This window comes from Cebus imitator, unplaced genomic scaffold (assembly GCF_001604975.1).
Source record: "Cebus imitator isolate Cc_AM_T3 unplaced genomic scaffold, Cebus_imitator-1.0 Scaffold161, whole genome shotgun sequence".
Taxonomy (NCBI): Eukaryota; Metazoa; Chordata; class Mammalia; order Primates; family Cebidae; genus Cebus; species Cebus imitator.
In genome coordinates this window covers 1356243-1374708 of record NW_016107476.1, presented here as the reverse complement: position 1 = coordinate 1374708, position 18466 = coordinate 1356243, and the positions used below count along the sequence as shown (strand labels likewise).

At 36.7% G+C, this 18466-nt stretch overlaps 1 protein-coding gene across 1 annotated transcript in view; it reads left to right on the top strand.

Annotated features, from left to right (window-relative positions):
- Positions 1–18466, top strand: part of ATRNL1 (attractin like 1) — an 829354-nt gene that overhangs the window by 705269 nt on the left and 105619 nt on the right. Inside the window, 1 exon segment of the mRNA XM_017543810.2 lies at positions 13542–13656. Coding sequence (XP_017399299.1) covers positions 13542–13656 — 115 coding nt within the window.

Sequence of the window (18466 nt, the reverse complement as noted above, 5' to 3'; positions counted from 1 at the left end):
TTGAGACAGTTTCGCTTTTGTTGACCAGGCTGGAGTGCAGTGGCGTGATCTTGGCTCACCGCAACCTCTGCCTCCTGGGGTTAAGCAATTTTCCTGCCTCAGCCTCCCAAGTAGCTGGGACTACAGGCGTGCACCACCATGCCCAGCTAATTTTGTATTTTTTGTGGAGACGGCATTTTGCCATGTTGGTCAGGGTGGTCTTGAACCACTGACCTAAGATGATCTGCCCACCTCGGCCTCCGAAAGTGCTGGGATTACAGGTGTGAACCACTGCGCCTGGCCTGTTGCAGTAGCTTTTTACAACTAACATGACATACTCATGTTCTGGGTTCAAAAACCTTTTAATCTTGCTCATACTTGGAACATGTATTAGTACTTTGCCCAGTGTCCAGCAACTGCTTTTTAGTTTACCTTCTACTTCCCAAGGGAGTGCTCAGTAAATAATACATGTTCAATTAATAATTGTTGACATTATTATTATTAGAGAAAAGACATATAAAGTTGCAGTTTTCCAAAACTGAATATGACTTAGCAGGCAAACAGAGGATATTGGCATCTTCTCTGCCATCCCTTTTGACACCTTATAGAACCTTGGTGAGATTAATTAATTACTCATCTTCTTCTGTCCCTGAATGCAAAATAAGGGTGAACTTATTTCAGAGAAAAAGTGACCTCTTCCTCTGAAAGCTTCATGACTTAACAAAAAGTAAGATACATTGAATCATTTGAATACCAACTGCAAAGAATAAAATATTGAGTAATGCTTACTCAGTTCTTTAGACTATTGACCTAGCCATGGAGTTAGTGCCGAGATCATAATTTCTGCCCTTTCTTGAAGATAAAAATCACCATCAGAATTGCCAGCCAAGGTAGGAAAATTGAAGAAGGTTGCAGTCCTGAAGGGCAAGCACTCATATGAGAGAATTAGGAACGGCAATAATGTAGCTGCCTCAGAAGCCCAGTAAGGAACAAAAGTGTAAATTCCCAATAATCTTATCTATACCATAACATATTAAATTGGGCCTGGCCAAAGTCACTCTTAGCTAATAAGGAAATTTTTATTTAGAACTCTGCATATTGTAGTAGGACTGAGACGTGCTGCCTACATTCCCACTTGGAGACTGAGCCTCTCATTTTCACAACTTGGAGCCAAGTCCTTCTCTAGGAATCACCCTCTGCTGACAGAAGCTGCTTCTCCCAGTGGTCATGCCCCCTCCTTGAGGACAGCCTCCGTTCATGGATAGGTTCAAAGGCTTAGACTCTTGTCTCAATATGACACAACTCTAAGGAACCACCAAATCAGTTAGAGGCTGCCACACCACATGTGATCTTCTCCCTCTGCCAGGCTCTGCTCTGTCACCCCACACAGGTGTTGTTCCTGAGGCTGCTTCCCAAGGAACCTCCTGCACACATGTCTCAGAATCTATGTCCTAGGGAGTCCAACGTATAACATATACTATATCTGCATTCTAAGGAGCAATTACAACTATTTTCAATTTTATGAACATCATCAATCCTACAATGATCACAAAATTCCCATAACTTAATGAATTTCCCCGTTGACCTTCCCGAGGGCTGAATTTGCCATGCTGTGTGATATGTAGCTAATTTCTCAAGTGAAAGGGGCTTGAATGTCCCCCAAATAGGGGAGGTATTCTGAGGTATTGGGACTGGTCCTAGTTACATATTATGATTGTTTACAAAACAAAAGAAAAAGTTGGCAGGCAATCAATATTCCTTGGCCATTCTATTGAAGGTTAGTTTATGACTAGGGAGACTGTATTAGTTCCTAGGGGCTAAATTACCACAAGTTTGGTGGCTTAAAAAAACAGTCTGGGGCCAGAAGTCTGAAGTGAAGGTGTTGGCAGGGTAGATTCCTCTGAGACCCTGCGGGAGAGCGTTTTCCGTGCCCCTCTCCTCACTTCTGGTGTTACCTGAAAACCTTGGTGCTCCTTGGCTTGTAGATGCATCACTGCAATCTCTGCCTCTGTCTTCACGTGGTCAACTCTTTGGTGACTCTTCTGTGTGACATCTCTTCGTAGCTAAAGTATGCTAGGCCTACACTATGAAGTACAACCTCTCACCTACTCTTGACTAATTACATTGGCAAAGGCCCTATTTCCAAAAGAGGTTAAATTCTGGTTCTGGGTGCACATGAACTTTTAGGAGATGCTTGTCAACCCTCTGCAGAGAACAACTGAGGAAACAACCAAGATTTGCTTCTCGGTTGACACCTACATTTGTGCTGTGGGTCTTTTAATTAACTGCTGTCCTTTTAAAAGGACACAGTGAGCCAGATGTGTGCAGTGGGCGCCACCCAATGACAGAAGGCTCCTCGAAGGCTTAGTCAACTAGATAATTAGCAGGACCAACAGGGAGTTGGTAAAGCAGCATAAGTAAAACTAGGGAAAAGATCATTACACAGACTCTGACCATTAATTTTTAGTCATACTGAAAAAGGAGCTTTGGGGAAAAGACAGATTTGAAGAGATATTTTATTCACTCTCACATACTTCATTTTCTAAAGGAAGCTCTGATGTGGCAGTTGAGTTCGCACAATCAAATTAGATAATTTGAGGAAAAAACCTAAAGGAATGCTGCACAAATATACTTAATTTGGTCACACAAGGATTCCACATATCTGAGGTCATGGGCAGGGGTAGCAAGTCCTGTCCTGTAAGTTCCAGAGAACCTAGAAATAACTTCAATCCCTTCAGGAATACCGCAGGGACCTGCAGAAAGCATCCTTTGTCTATTAACATCCTTTCTCTCATTTTTCCCTCTTAGCCCACTTGATTATAAAATTAGGGTTATTTTAATTTAGGAAATAATGAGGAGACAGCTAGTGAGCAAAGAGGCTTCCCAAGCCACACACTGACATACCAGAAAACCCTTAGGAGGCATTTCTAAGCATATCCATCCATAAAATATTTTTCTGTTTGCTGTGTAAGCAGAAAGGTTTCCTTAGAATATGTCCTTTTTAATGGCTTTTGCCTCTGAGCTTTCCAACACTAGCATTGATTGGTTATCATCTCCACAGCAGGCTAATATTTGAGCTTAGAACGCGATTCTAGACTAGACACTAGAATACTGGTGCCATGCTTTCAGACCAAGCCTAAGGAAACTGACATCACCCAGGAGAGAAAGATAAGAAAACATCTTGATGTATAAGCCTCCCTTATTTGCCTGCCATCAATCACCAAAACAAAGTGGGAGGAAGGGAAAGGGAACTATTAACATTGACCCATATAAAATTGCTGGTATTCAATTGGTTCTGACTTTAAAAAATTGCATTTGCAATTTAAACAACTACTTTTTGCCATGCACTATGCTAAGTGCCTTATGCTTACATTATTCTTTATAATCTTCAGTGTAAACTTGCAAGATTGGCATTATAATCTCTATTCCCTGTATGGAAAAACTGTGACAAGTTCAATAATTTGTTCAAAATCCCATAATATTTGAATCCACATCTGCTTCATGTCCAGTAAAGTCATTTGGGTCTGCTGAAGTATTTCTAGACTTTATAGTAAGATTGCTTCCAAGCTCTATTGTCAAAATTCTTGAAATTGCAAAGGCTACTCTGCCTACAAACTTTAAGGGACATAGGAGGATAGTTACAGACTGTCAGGAGGATGTCTGTGGTACATGGGATCGGCAATGTAGAAATTAGGCAGTGCATTGGGTGTTACTGACAGGTCACAGCACACTGGCAGCAGCAGGGAAGCTACTGTGGAAAATAAGACAACCTCTTGAGAAGGTCATTTCAATATTTGCATCACTGATGGATTTTACAGAAAAGCAGTCACTACCCACTGGCAGCTGCATAATTTTTAGGGTACATTTATATAAAGAAACAAATAAGTAACAAGCAAGCTGGCATTGGTGGTTTCTGGGACTGTGGAAGAGGAGGGAAAAGAAAACCCTTGGGCTACAGCTGTAACACACTTATTCACACATTTGCAACTCTATGTGTCTTTAGCATTCTGTGAAAGCTGATGTTCATAATGTTGATCATGGAACATCAAGACAATATTAAATTGTATTTAATATATTATAGTCTTGTTGAGAAGCAGAGAAAGGGATATTTATTTTAAGCAATTTTGCAGTAATTTTTTAAAATACCCTAAAACAGCAAAGTTTTAGCTCTTGTAGGGTTAATGTTCAGCTTTCTGGGGAAACTCTGTAATCCGGAATGACTCATGCTCTGAGAGATCCAGGTAGTTACATACATGCGTTTGTACCAAGACATATCAACTCTTTCATTCATAGTTTTGTCCATGCTTTTGTACTTATAATAGGTTGCAACTGGTATAATAATTGTAGTAGAAAGTCATTTATTATGTGGATCTATTAACATCTGATTCCTCATTAAGAATATTGCCAAATCTGCACTTTTATTCTTTCTGCTGACAGTTAGTTTTCACAGTGCTTCTTGATTTACTTTTATGATTGAAGTTTCAGGAATAAATGTTTTAATTTAATGTTCACTCAGTATAACAGATTTGACTAATAGTTTAATAAAGGGACACCGCAAGGTCCTCATAGAGAATGGTTTGCTAGTGTTCGTGAGGGGTGATGTACGCTGTGTCTTGATGAAGTTTGCACCATGACCCACTGTGTAGTGCACATGTCAGGTTCTGTCTGAGCATCCCAGTACAACATTTAAGCAGGTAGCAATAATCCCAGTCATGGCCAGGAAGTATGGGAAGGGCTAATGAGGGATCCGGATATTATGGACGCCCGCAGTCTTCCTCTCTTGCCTCTTCTCATCCCTCTTTACAGAATATTTACTAGGCTGTATCCCCAGTGAACTTCTATCAATTTCCAGTACCAGCCATATATCTTTGCACCTCTGTGTGCATGCCCTTACTCCTACCAGAAATCCTCCTTCATCATTCTTCTGGTTAACTCCTAGTCATCTTCTCAAGGTAAAGTCCTTCTCCAGAACTTCACATACCCACCCTGCCTGCCTCCCTCCACTACCACCCCTAGGATTTTGTATATAACTCTTCTGTGCATTCAGCTCTAAATTAGTCAGAGTTGCATTTAACTTAAAAGAATGCTTCACCAGAGTAGGTACTGTGCCTATGTAGCACTCTACCACCAGTAATTAGCACATTTACCTTTTAAAAAGAATTGATCTATCAGCTATGTTCTTATGGTGGCTTTCTACATTAATGAATGACATAATGTGTTTTAGAATGGACTAGCCTTGGAAGTAATACCAAGATCTTGATTTTTCTAACTTCCCTGATGGTTTACATCTATTGATTGAGGTTTTGTTTATAACTTTGAGATTTACCTTGCTCCCAATTTGGAAAAGAGAAAACAAATACTCATTTATTCATAAAATATTTCTTAAACACCTCCATCTTAGGTGCCAGGGAAAGTCTATTCTATGCAGCATATAATGCTTACAGTCAGGTCAGACTCCTTGATCAAAGCAGGGAGCAAAAATGGGAAGAACAGGCAGGCATTCAGGGGCAGTGTGGGAAGTTTGGCATTGGGATCAGATTTTTCCTACCCTGAAAACCATCAATAAAAATCTCTCCTCAAGGCTGAATTTTTTTTTTTTCTGTTTTCTTTTGGTTTGTTTTTTGAGATGGAGTCTTGCTCTGTTGCCCAGCTGGGGTACAGTGGTACCATCTCGGCTGACTGCAACCTCAGCCACCCGGGTTCAAGCAATTCCCCTGCCTCAGCCTCCCCAGTAGCTGGATTACAGGCACGTGCCACCACACCTGGCTAATTTTTTGTGTTTTAGTAGAGATGGAGTTTCACCATGTGGGCCAGGCCGGTCTCGATCTCCTGACCTCATGATCCACCCACCTCGGCCTCCCAAAGTGGTGGGTTTACAGGTGTGAGCCACCATGCCCAGACAGCTGGATTTCTTAATTCATTCATTTGAAGCCATTAACAGAGATTTTAAAAACATAGTCTGTGTCCACAGATATCTTACTTTTGAGTTGAGCATATCCTTCACATAGAATGAAGAGCAATTCCAAAGCAAAGTGAAAACTGGGCAGAATGGTGTAATAATAATCTCTGACTTACTGAGTACTTAATGTGTGCTATACTTTATATATATATTACTCCTTTAATCATTATAATAACACTATGAGTAATGTATTTTTAGCTCTACTTTACAGATGAAGAACTTGAGGCACAGGGAGGTTAAGCGTTTTAACCAAACGCATGCTTGGATGAAAGCATGCCTTGAACACAGGCAGTTGGGTGCTAAAAGTTGTTCTCATAACCACGTTACACTTCCTCTCAATGGGTTAAAAGGAAAAATAATTTACTCTGAAGCATTGAGATAGAGGAGAGCAATGAGGTCCTGTAGTGGCCTAGCATGACCTGGCATGGCTTCTTGCAGGTAGAGAGGTTTAAGCCAACATGGCAGGAATGGTAGATGTTGGCAAGAAGTCTAGGTGCGTGGAGGGACCTGAAAAAAAAAGCCCAAGTCTGGGCATGAGCAAGATGGGAAGTGATTGATTTGGCAGACACAGTTGTCTCTCACACTTAACGGTACTTTTCAAGGCCAGAAAAGATGTTCTCGATTTTTAAATTCATACATAAAGTATAGTGGCTAGGTTGCTTTTTGCACTAAGCTGTGGAGAAAAGTATAGGTTGTTACAAATCTAATTAAGATAATTACTTAATAGAAAATCTATTTTAAAGTTTTGAAAAATGCTAACAGGCATCAACTTTTAAGGATAATTTATTCAAAGTCACCTCCTACTAACATTCATATTATTAACCAACTCAGTGCAAAGCATGATTGTATAATAGCTCAAGGAGAAGTAGTGTTGTCTCATTTTACTTTCTGGGACCTAAACACCTGGGGAAAAATAGTGATAAAACTGAAGCTGTCACAATCCAGCTTGTTTACCCTTCAAGTCACTGCCACACAATTAAAATAACTATAAAATTCATTTAATCTAGATAGTATACAAGAAAGATAATCCTTAAATATGGGTATATACGAGTGTGTGTGTTTGTGTCCATGTGTGGGTGTAGTTAGAAATTCTGAACACAGATTGAACATGGAGGCATTTCAGCAAGGAGAGATATTTGGTAGGATATGAAAATGAAGTTGACAATTGGAATACCTTCGGAACCGCAAGTGCAGCATCCTGATTCTGTGAAGATTATGTTTTATTCCTTTACCTATTCCCACGTGTAATACTTTATTCTCTTTGACTTGGCTGCTAATGCAATTTAACCTCATTTTTGAGAGTGTCCATCAGCTTAATTTCTCTTATTAATATGAATTCTCCTTCCTACTGAGTAAAGTCAGCTAATGCCTTTTTTCTCCTTTATCATTTCATGCAAAGCAAAAAGTAAGTAAAGAAAGAATATAATTTTTACTTTTATTTTTCTTCCCCAAGCCTAAACCATGGAATCAGAGAATCTGTTTTTGAAATCTGGAATCTTAGTATTTGCTGATCCTATGGAATCAGCACGCTTGACTAGCTGTGAGCCCAGCCATTAGGCTGACTTAATACAATACTCAGTAAATTAATTCAACTTTACTAATGTGACTAAAAACTAAATTTCATATCAATATAAACACTCATTAAACTGCAAATACCAAGTCATGCAAGCTGTTGAAAAGACTCATTTTTATTTATGGATGAATTCTGATAAGAATAGCATTAAAAGTATTTTAGTAGGGAAATGTTAGAGTGATTAATGTGTAGTTGTTTGCATTTTTAATATTTCACTCATATATCAGATTAGTATTTGTGCATACTGTCAGACTTTATTCTGTTCTTGTCAAAATACTTATTACTGCTGACAGGTATAACATATCCACATTAATCCTTAATTCCTTGATTCAATTTTCTAATTGCTTTTTTGGCATGCAATGGTAGCCATTTAGTCTTATGTGATGTATTCATCATATGGTATAAAAATGTTCTTTAAAAATTAGATGTGCCATTTAAAGTAACTGAGCAGGAAGGAAAAAATACTAAGGATTGGAAATTTTAAATTTCATCATACGTAGGCAAACTATTAGATATTGATATGTCACAGGTTCTGGAGGTTATTTATAAATGATAGTCACAGAATGTTAAATAGGAATGGGACCTTAAAAATCATCCACCCTATCTGTTCATTTTCCAGTGGGGGAAATTGACTTAGTAACAAGTCCAGGATTAAACAGCTAGATAGTGGGAGAGCTGGTCTGAGGACTCATGTGTTCAGAACACTAGTCAGAAATGGGGAAGGTCTATGCATATAATTGTTATAACTGATATTCTAAATTGATTTTTACTATTAATAGGCCAAGAGAATGAGAGACTCTTTAGCTTCTTAAGCTATATTTTTTAGTAATATTTTATAGTGGCTGAAAACCTAGATTCTAGAATCAGAGTTCAAATCCTGGATCTGCCCCTCACTAGCTGTCTTACCCTGAGAATACCATCTGACCTCTCTGAATTTCAATTTCTTCATCTGTAGGAAATGGAAAATAACAGTATCCTGCTAATAGCGTTGCTGTTTAGATTACATACAACAATGCATGTAAAAACTTAGCATAGCACTTGGCATCAAGGAAGTACTCAGCAAATGTTAACTATTATTATTTTTAGTGTTTCATTAACCCTTTAATATCCACAATTTGGAAATAAATTTGGACATGTCTTATTGCTTATTTCACCATGTGACATTTGTGACAACTTCATTTATTCATTCGATGAGTCTTTCACTTACCATGTACAATGCAATCCAGTAGATGCTATAGGTAAGACAAAGAAGAATCTAACATAATACCTGTTTTGCAGAAGCAGGGCTATACAACACTTACATCAATAAGTATAATAAAACACCAGGACACATAGGTCCCAAAAATGCAGCACAAGCACGGTGATTGGACATTTCAAAGAGAGGAAGTGAGTACAGGAGGTATAGAGATGAATAAGAAACCGGACCTGTTCTCAAGGAGCTTGATCCAATAAGAAGGTAGACACTTACCCAGCTGTTATTCAAAGCAGAAAATAAAGAGGGCCACAAAGATAATGTTAAAGAACTAAGGAGGGAGAGCCTAAATATCTCAGATCAGAGAAGGCTTTATAGATGAAGTGACATTTGAGCTGGCTTTGAGGGATGCATAAGATCAGGAACGCTGGAAACCTGTGGGAAGGATCCCTTAGACAGTAGGAAGATTAAGAGTGAAGTACGCTCAGATGATTCTGAAAACCCTGGGAACAGTTGTTGAACAGTGATTAATAGCACCTAATTTGACTAAAACATAGAGCTTATGCAGAATAAAAGATGTGATTAGATGAGTGTGGAGCTTGAGTCATTTGGACTCAAGCCTGTTTTGACCCATAGACACGTTCTGTTGGTCAGCAAACATATTAAGAGTCTTTAAAGAAGTCATACTTTCTAGTTAGTACTCACTACTTTTTATTGTCTTACTCTAGAGGATAAGTCAGTCTTCTTACCTATTATAGGAAGTACAGTATAAATTTAAGCATACCAGCTCAGAGGATAGACTGTATTGATCCAAATTCTGGTTTTGCCACCTATTAGTTCTGCACCTTTATTTATGTCAATGAAATTCTTAGACCTTCAGTTCCATCAACTATAAAATGGAAACAGTCAATACCTCATCGGGTAGGTATTGATACCAGGCACATAATAAATGCTTAATAAATGTTGGCTATTATTACTATGTTACCCATCTGCACCTTGAAGCAACTTAGTTTACAAGCTTTTCTTTGGAACTACTGAAATGTTTTTGAGAAAGGATGTAATATCTTTTTAATCTTTTGAGTCCTTGAATGTTCTACTAAACTCTACTTAAATTTTAATGACTAGTCCAGGGACATCAGATAATTCTGTTAAGCCCTCAGCTGCTGGAATATAGGTTCTAGTGATGGATCTCAGTATGATTACCAGAAGTGAATCCCTCACTCACCATTGGAGAGGGCCAGTGGAAGAAGAAACAAGTAGCCAATTTACCCATTGATGTTTTCCAAACCTGCCGTGATTCATGTAGCAGCAGTTTCCCAGGATAAATCCAGAGCTCATATGAAGGCCTCATTTTCAGAACAAATTATTATGAGTTTTAAGCACTATACTCTTGAAAATCTTTAGATTCTAGATGCTTCTCTGGTAACTTCTTTTCTGTTTGTAATAGCTGAAAAATGGAAAGCATTTAATGTAGAATTTTTGCCCCTAAAACAGCAACTTGAAAATAAGAGTACAATAGTTTTAAAAACACTAGAGTGAACAGAATGAGTCTTTTTAAAAAGTGTTGTGGGCTTAATACACAAGGACTGCTAATTATATAACTGTCGGTGATGTTTTCTGGCAGAGCCTAACACCAGCTTCTTGCAGTACAACAAATATGAAAATGCCTAGAAGTAAATCACAGTTGCTGAGTGCTGTGGGCAAACAAACCCAGGCCTTATCTCTTTCAAAGGCAGCAGTGGAAAATACATGGTAAATTGCATAGCTCAGTGAACATGTTATGTCATTGTGAAATGATTTTGATTCATGGTTATGTAGTTATCACAAAACAACTGACAAACCTCAGGGTATCAGAAACATTATCATTTGTGGGGTTCTGCTATTTTCTGTTGTAAAATTCAAGTGCTATAAAGTGGTCTGTTTGTTGTTTTTTTTTTTTTTTTTTTTTTTTTTTTTTTTTTCTTTTCTTTTTATTTTTTTTTTTTTTTTTTATAAAATTCTGCATTGAAAGTGATATTTGCCGCACACTCTTTGGAAATAATTTTTTAAATTGTGTGAATTTCTTCCAGAAGTATCAAAGAGCTGTGCTAGTAACTAATATTTTAAACAGAATGAATAATTCATATTTTTACTAATATCCTTTTATGAAAATTCTTTTACCTAAAAATAGACCAAGTTATAAGTCAATTTGATTTTTTAAAATAGAAGAATAATCTCCTTTTACATAGCTCATCAATATACAGAAATTTCTGAATGTTTTCTATACAAGAGCAGTAGAACTAAGAATAAGAATAATTGTTTAAAGGAATGTTTTATAGAAGCAGCTTTGATGCAGGCATAATTTCCTTTCTATGTTTGAGTTATTCTACTACACTGTCCTTATTTGTGGCTGAATCTCTGAAGTTTAAAGTGTTAATTAGGCCATATTCCACCTGAACTGTGGGTATTTTTTATTAATTTTTTCTCCGCTGATGCTGTTGATGTTTAAACACCAGCGTTTAACATTTAAAATCTTTTCTGTTTGTGTTAAAAGCGGCAGAAAGATAGCCTGGCAAAAAGATCAAATTGATATACTACTCAATCATTTGTTGTTTTTTTAAATCTCCTAAACTAAGACCCACTATTTCTCAAATTTTTATAGACACATATAATTCTACTGTTCTAATTTTTGCAATCAAGTTTTTTTTTTTTAACATGGCTTTGGATATGCTGAATAGTATCAGTTAATACATTGAGAACTTAAAAAGAAAAAAAAAAGAAAAGCTTGCCTATTGGTAGAAATTATTGATTGTTTCTTAGGTATGGTTTTTCCAATATATCACTATCATTTAAACCTTGGGTTCCTTTTATGTTCTGTTAATATATTTTAACCAATTGACCTTTACATATAGTTTGCATTTATTAAATTAAAATAACTTTAGTAGCCTGTAAATATGATTTGAAACATTTCATAGTATTTTTATTTTAGCCTTGGAATATGACAAACCTATTCTCTAAATATTTACATCATTGGAGAATATCTGTGTACTTATGCAGATTTTGACTTAACATTTTCAAAAATGCCTGTTAAATTAAATGTAAGCTTTAAAGTGTAAAGCCATAGATCATGTAACTTGATACAAGTATTGCCACATGGCTTACAGCATTTTCTTGGAACATTTTTATGCCCTTTGCTTCTACCACCATGGCCACTTTCACCTTTATATTGAATACTCCCAAAATGTATCTATATGAGGATAATTTTAAAACATGAGATTTATGTTGCTATAAAAGAGAAATCCTTTATAACCACATAAAACCGTTGTCATCAGAAATTTCAGTCTAAGTTTTACATGAAAGCAGGCATATTTTATCTTTAATGCCTCATTAAACTTTCTGGAAACAGCAGTATTCTAGAATATTCTAGGTGAATGACTGCATATGTCTGTATTTCTTCTGAAAAGTTTAAATATCATCAGTGAAACAAACCTGAACAAATAATTTGTTCTAATAATTAAATCCATAGTACTTATTCTTCTGTTTAATTTTGCCTTTACTCAGAAATGTTGCTTTATATATCAACCATATCTCTTCTTTAAATGATAGCCAAACTAACATTCCTAGGATAAACCGATAGCCTAATTGTTCCAAAGGTCACATTGTGTTTAATTCCAGATTTCATGTGTGGATTTGTGTACACATCTGTGTACTTGTGCATAGGTTTATGTATACATGTGTGGAGATGCATGTTTCTTTGTATGTACACACATCATAAGCCTGCATTGTGTGATTAAGAACATGAACTCAGGAGGCAGCCTACCTGAGCTTAAATACTAGCCCAGCTACTTCTTCCTAGCTATATGAATTCGAACAAACTTTTTTAACCTCTTGCTTCAGTGTTCTCATGGTACAGAGTTGTTGTGTGTTTAAATAAGTCAACATATGTAATGCACTTTGAACACTGAATCCATAGTAACCACTTAATAAAATACTAGCTATTACTATTATTATTATATATTTATTTATTCTATGTTATGCCTAAAGTTATATTATTTATACAAGTGCCTTGGTGGGTGATTAGTAAGTAGGTATTTCACTAAAATAATGGTAAAGATATGCCAACCTGATCTCACTTTTACTTGTGGATTCTTAAAAAAAAGTCAAAGACATAGAAACAGAGAGTAGAACAATAGTCACCAGGGACAGGGAAGGGGAAGAAATGAAAAGATGTAGGTCAAAGGGTACAAATTTGCCCTTACGTAGGATGAATACATCTATAGCTCTAATGTAAGCAGGAGGGCTGTAGTTAATACTGTTGTATTGTATACTCCACATTTGCTAAAAGAGTGTATTTTAGGTGCTTTTTTTCACCAAAATATAGGTAATTGTATCAGGTGATGAATATGTTACTTTGATTGACTGTAGTAATTATTTCACTCTGTGTGTGTGTGTGTGTGTGTGTGTGTGTGTGTGTAATAAACATCATGTTGTACACTCTATAGACAGTAAAAATAATAAAGATATGCAAACTGAAAACTTTGAATTGTGATCACTTAGATAAACTATGCTATGTTGCACATTATTGGTGAGAGGAGACAATTGGGGAAAAGGAAGAAAAGTTGTATAACTTTGTGGCTCACAAGCTGCTCATCAAACATAGTGATATTTGTTGGTTTATTCATATGTAAGCCAAGTGCACATCTATAGTGTGCAGGGAGCTAGTGTTAAAATGACATATGGTGTGTCCCGAACAACCAGGAATGTACAGCACAGCTGCCTAAAGGATAGATAAGGTTAAAAAAATTAAAATAGCAATGCTGTGTCAATTATGCAAACTTAAAGTGGGTTTTCTTTTTCAGGGGGCACCCAAGCCAATTGCCATTGAACCATGTGCTGGGAACAGAGCTGCTGTTTTGACTGTGTTTCTTTGTCTACCACGAGGATCATCAGGTGCCCCTCCCCCTGGGCAATCAGGTATGATAAATGAGGAGCCTTCAGCAGTTAAGCAAAACTTGTAGACTGAACAGAAGGAACAAAAATATCACCGAATAGCACAGTAAGGGCCTTTACAAAGTTCTAATTTAGAGCATGGTAAAATTTTGTGAGAATATAAACTTTTACCCAAATATCTAGATATCCACATTGTTATAAGTTTAGATTTTCCAGTGTTTCTCTGAAAAACATATGTTGAATATATGTGTATTTGCATATAATATACACATGTATGTATGTTCACACCTATACCGCCAATAATTACTGGATTTACCATAAGAAACCTCATTAGCAGAGCCACGATGTTCTAGACCCTTCTGGCCAGCTTCCTTTCTTCCTGTATGTGTGTCATAAATATTATTAGAAATTTGTTTTGTGAATATGGAACCAAGCTAGGGAACATGTATGTTTGGAACGTTGAGTGGCATCAGAGGATGATAGCTTTGTGCAACCATCTCAGTAGGTTTAAGATACGCCCTTGCTTTCAGCACCATATGGAGGTCATGGGCCAGGGGAACTCTCTCTCTTAGGTGGGCACAGCCAGCTTTTGTTCTGTTTTTCCTTTTCCTATAGGAAAAGCACATCTTTTTTATCTGGGGATAATTATACCTGTCCTCTTAGAGGTCTTCTCATTGCAGTAGTGTTGTCTACATTCTAAGCATGCTCAATGTTGAATATAACTCAAGCTTAAATCACAAACCACACCTATTTCTCTCTGTGCATATACTATTCCATCTATTTATAATTTTGAATTTTTCTGTGTCCTGATTGTTTTCTCTTTCCAACCACTGCTGGAATTAATGCTTTTTGAGGACAGTGATTTCAATCTGTTTTTTCTTTTCAATTCCCCTTACGCATAAAATAAAATGCTAGCAATCTGGCAAGTTCTCAATAACAGTAATTGATGATGAACTGGCCTCCTTGCTTATTTTATCTTTTCTTACTTCCCTACTTGGCTTTGAATTTGCTCCCCACTTTCTTGACTTGTGTCCAACCAGACAAAAAAAAATGGAAAATACACTACTTTATGCCTTGTAAACATTAGGTATTCATGTAACAGAATTTTTCCCATGTATGGGAACAGAGAGTTTCCATCACCTTCAGATTCATCATTCATCGTACCTGATGATATCTTATTGCAGGAATTTCTATCCAAAGTTCATTTGTGGATGTTTATTCAAAGACATAAACATTTTCTGCACCTTCTCATATATTGAGTGAATGTCTTCTTCTTTTCTTGTCAGCACCTCCAAGGTAAATGGGATGCAATAAGTAAAATAGTTTGGCACTGGTCAGATAAGATGGATAATTATAGGTACTTGCACAGCTAATGGAAGTATTGTTTTAAAACTGGGATGATTTCCAAAACAAACACTTCACTAATGAAAACAAGTCTATGTGATATACACCAAGGTTTTTTCGATCCTTCATAAGATGAGCAGACTGAAAGCAACTGCCAATTCTCTGTTCCTTTAACCTTTGAAGTCCTTTTTGACTGATATGAAAGAGCCAAGTAGCAATGTAAACCATTACCTCAGCTGTGTTTTCTAACAACTGCTTATGATTACTAATGGTAACGCTATCTTACATATGCATCGTAGTTTACTCTTTATAAAATGGTTTTCTATTTTTTACATGTGATCCTCATGGCAAGGCTGTAAGATGGGTATTATAAAACTATCATTATAAATGAGGGGAGTGAGATGTAGAAAGCACCATATTTCTACACTCAAGGAACTATTGGGGAGGGAGGATACTCAAATGTAGAACAAAAGAATAAAAATACTTTTTGCTAGCATCTCAGGTAATTTTTCCTGATGATCTGTAGGAGAGAGCCTCTCTATAATCAGCAGCTCATGTCTTTTAAAAAGGAAGCATTTGGGTGAATACTGAAAATGTCTACAGGGTTGATACAGCTAGACAATAGATTGAAATAGCTTACCATACTTTTTACAGAGCCTGACGATTAAACTAGGATGAGTATGTGTGTACATAATTCAGGATGAGCTTGTTCTTTGTTTTCTGAAAAAAAAAAAAATTGAGTAGATTTTTCAAGCTATTCTTAGAGGAGTAAGACAATGGTTCTACTCCTTTAAATTGCAGTATTATCTATTATCTACATCTATTTGGTAGATGGGTAAGATGGGTAGATGGACAGATATATCATAAAGCAAGTGAAGTAAAATGTTAATGGTAGGGTCTAGGTGCTAAGAATACTGGTATTCATTATAAAACTATTTTAACTTTGATATATGTTTAAATATTTAATAATAAAATGTTGGTAAACAAGAAAATAAAATGTCTTCACTGCAAGAAAAAGGCAGTATCTGTAGAGAAAATTTTTCTATCATCATCTAGGTTTTCCCTGAACAAGGCAAATACTGACACCAATATATGAACTAAATGACTATTGTTTTTCACTCCTCATCAAAATATTTAGTGTGTGTACAGCCAATTAAATCTTAAGACATTTGAGAGGAAATATATTCCAAAGATTATTTGGGAGCAAAATTGGCTCTTGGGAACCAAATGCTGACACCAGTTATCTCATTGCTGAAGTTTAGTTTATTCTACATTTTTACAGAAAGTCCTTATATACGCCCGTGCTTATCCCAGTGCCCTACACATAGAAATCAGTTAATAAATTATTTTGATAATGAGGATGACAATGACAGGAGACTTGAGAACTGTGACCTTTAGCAACCACTTGAATTAAAGCTTCACTTAATTTCAATAAAATAAGCAATTGGATTTGAATTCATTGAGGAGGATGTAGATGTGGAGCTTCATAGGGACACTCCTGAGCCTACCCCCACTGTGTGAAGGACAGGGTGCCAGGAGTCTTCTCTTGGCTTTTGGGCTATTTGTGTCTCCATTTGTTAGCATATCTGTCCAGTTATTAAATTAGCATTCATTATTAAAAGTCTTCTTATAGTACTTTGCATAATCTCAAAATTTTTTTTAGCAGACTCCTTGTTTGAAATGTAGCTTATTAAATGTCAGTGTCATGTGTACTCTTCATTGGCATGAATAAGAGCATTTAAGAAGGATGAGCTTGAGGATATGTGAAGGCAGAAGCATCCCATGAGCATGGTGGGTTTCTCTCATACACTGAATTTCAACCCTGAAAATGAGTGACTCAGAAATGCATGGGTGCTAGTTTGGCCATCTCTTTTAAGGAACAGTTATTTATTTTTTTTTATTTAAAAAATAGCATTATCTTTGGACTTTACATTCTTTCCACCAGCAACTGCTTCAGTAATAAGTGGCAAGTAATGCTTAGACGTGGCCGTTTTAGTTTTTTTCTGAAATGAGTCAACTGCCTCCCCTATGGCTCTCATCTTAATCAGAGGTCAAAAGCAAAACTATGCCTGCCGACTCATCCCTATGTTATCTTCATGGATAATATAGATTACCCATGCACTAATCTCTTTTTAATATAATAAATTTAGGTGCTTGGGAGAAATTCTCCCTTTAAGTGGCTTAGAATAGTAAGGCAAAAGATACTAAGTAGGCTTTTTGGCATTCCCAGAGCTGACTAATTACGTTTCCCGCTCCCCCACCCAGTAAACCTACTGCTTCATTTCTGTATTTTCTGCGAGCAACCACTGCCAGCCATGCCAGACTCTTTGGTTAAGGTGGGATTTATGCTGTTGTTTATGCATATGTTCACTGTGCAGCCACTTTGTCTTCTGACCTCAAAGTGGTTGAAAGATTGACATGAAAACAGGACACATTAAGTGACTCTGCTGCATGACATTAAACCACCAAATGTGTCTCCGGCCACCCCGGACAGCATGGTCCCCAAGCGTTTTAGAGGCACATTAAGATGAAATGTGGACAAAGTAAATAGAGTTCTTCAGGAGCATAAATTGACAATGATAATGATTGCTGTCACTTTGTGATGGAAGATTATGGATTTCATAGTTTATGGATTCTTCCTAATGAGAAGCAGATTAACTTTTCTCACGGGATCAAAAATACGAATGGCCCAAATAGCCACTGCTGAAAAGAAGCTATGTGCTACAACTGGAAGTAGAATTTTGCCATCATCCTGTCTCATATATGATTAATTATAACATTACCAAAAGAACATTAATAGGAAGTCTAAGGTTTTGAAATTTTGAAATTTTCTACTTTAGCCTTAGAAGTTTGGGCAGGATGATTAGATTATTTTGAATAATCTAGAAATATTACATAATGTGTAAAATGATAGTTTACCCACAGTGTCATGGATGTCTTTCTTATTTATAATAATAATAATAAGAGGACTTTGGTTTAATTTAATGAAAAAAGGAAAGGGAAAGAGAACCAGACATTATATTAAGTGCTTTACATATTCATTGGTATAACCCTCTTAATGAATCTGTGGAACTGATTATTCCACTTTTACTATTCAGAAAACAAAAACTCTAGAGAGATTAAATGACTTTCCCAGGGTAAATACAGCTAGTGAGTAAGTGAGCCAGAATTCAAACCCAGGGCCATTGGTTCCTCAGTCTGTGTGACTCTCCCTCATCACTGTGCTTCTGTGGATGAAGATACTGGGGCACAGCCCTTATTCCTAAAAAATCTTTAAAACCAGAGTCAAGGAGGAAGGACCTAGATGGTGTCTGCTAAGTAATGGGCTTAAAGTAGTAAGGACAATTTTATTTTTGCTAGTGACTTCAGAAATTTGGTAAAATGCAAATCTGTGCATGCCTATGGGGCATCTGCTAATGAAACTGTGACTCGGTGTATGTAATAGGAAAAAGCGCATGAGCTCATAGGAAAAGAGCTAAACTTGTATGTG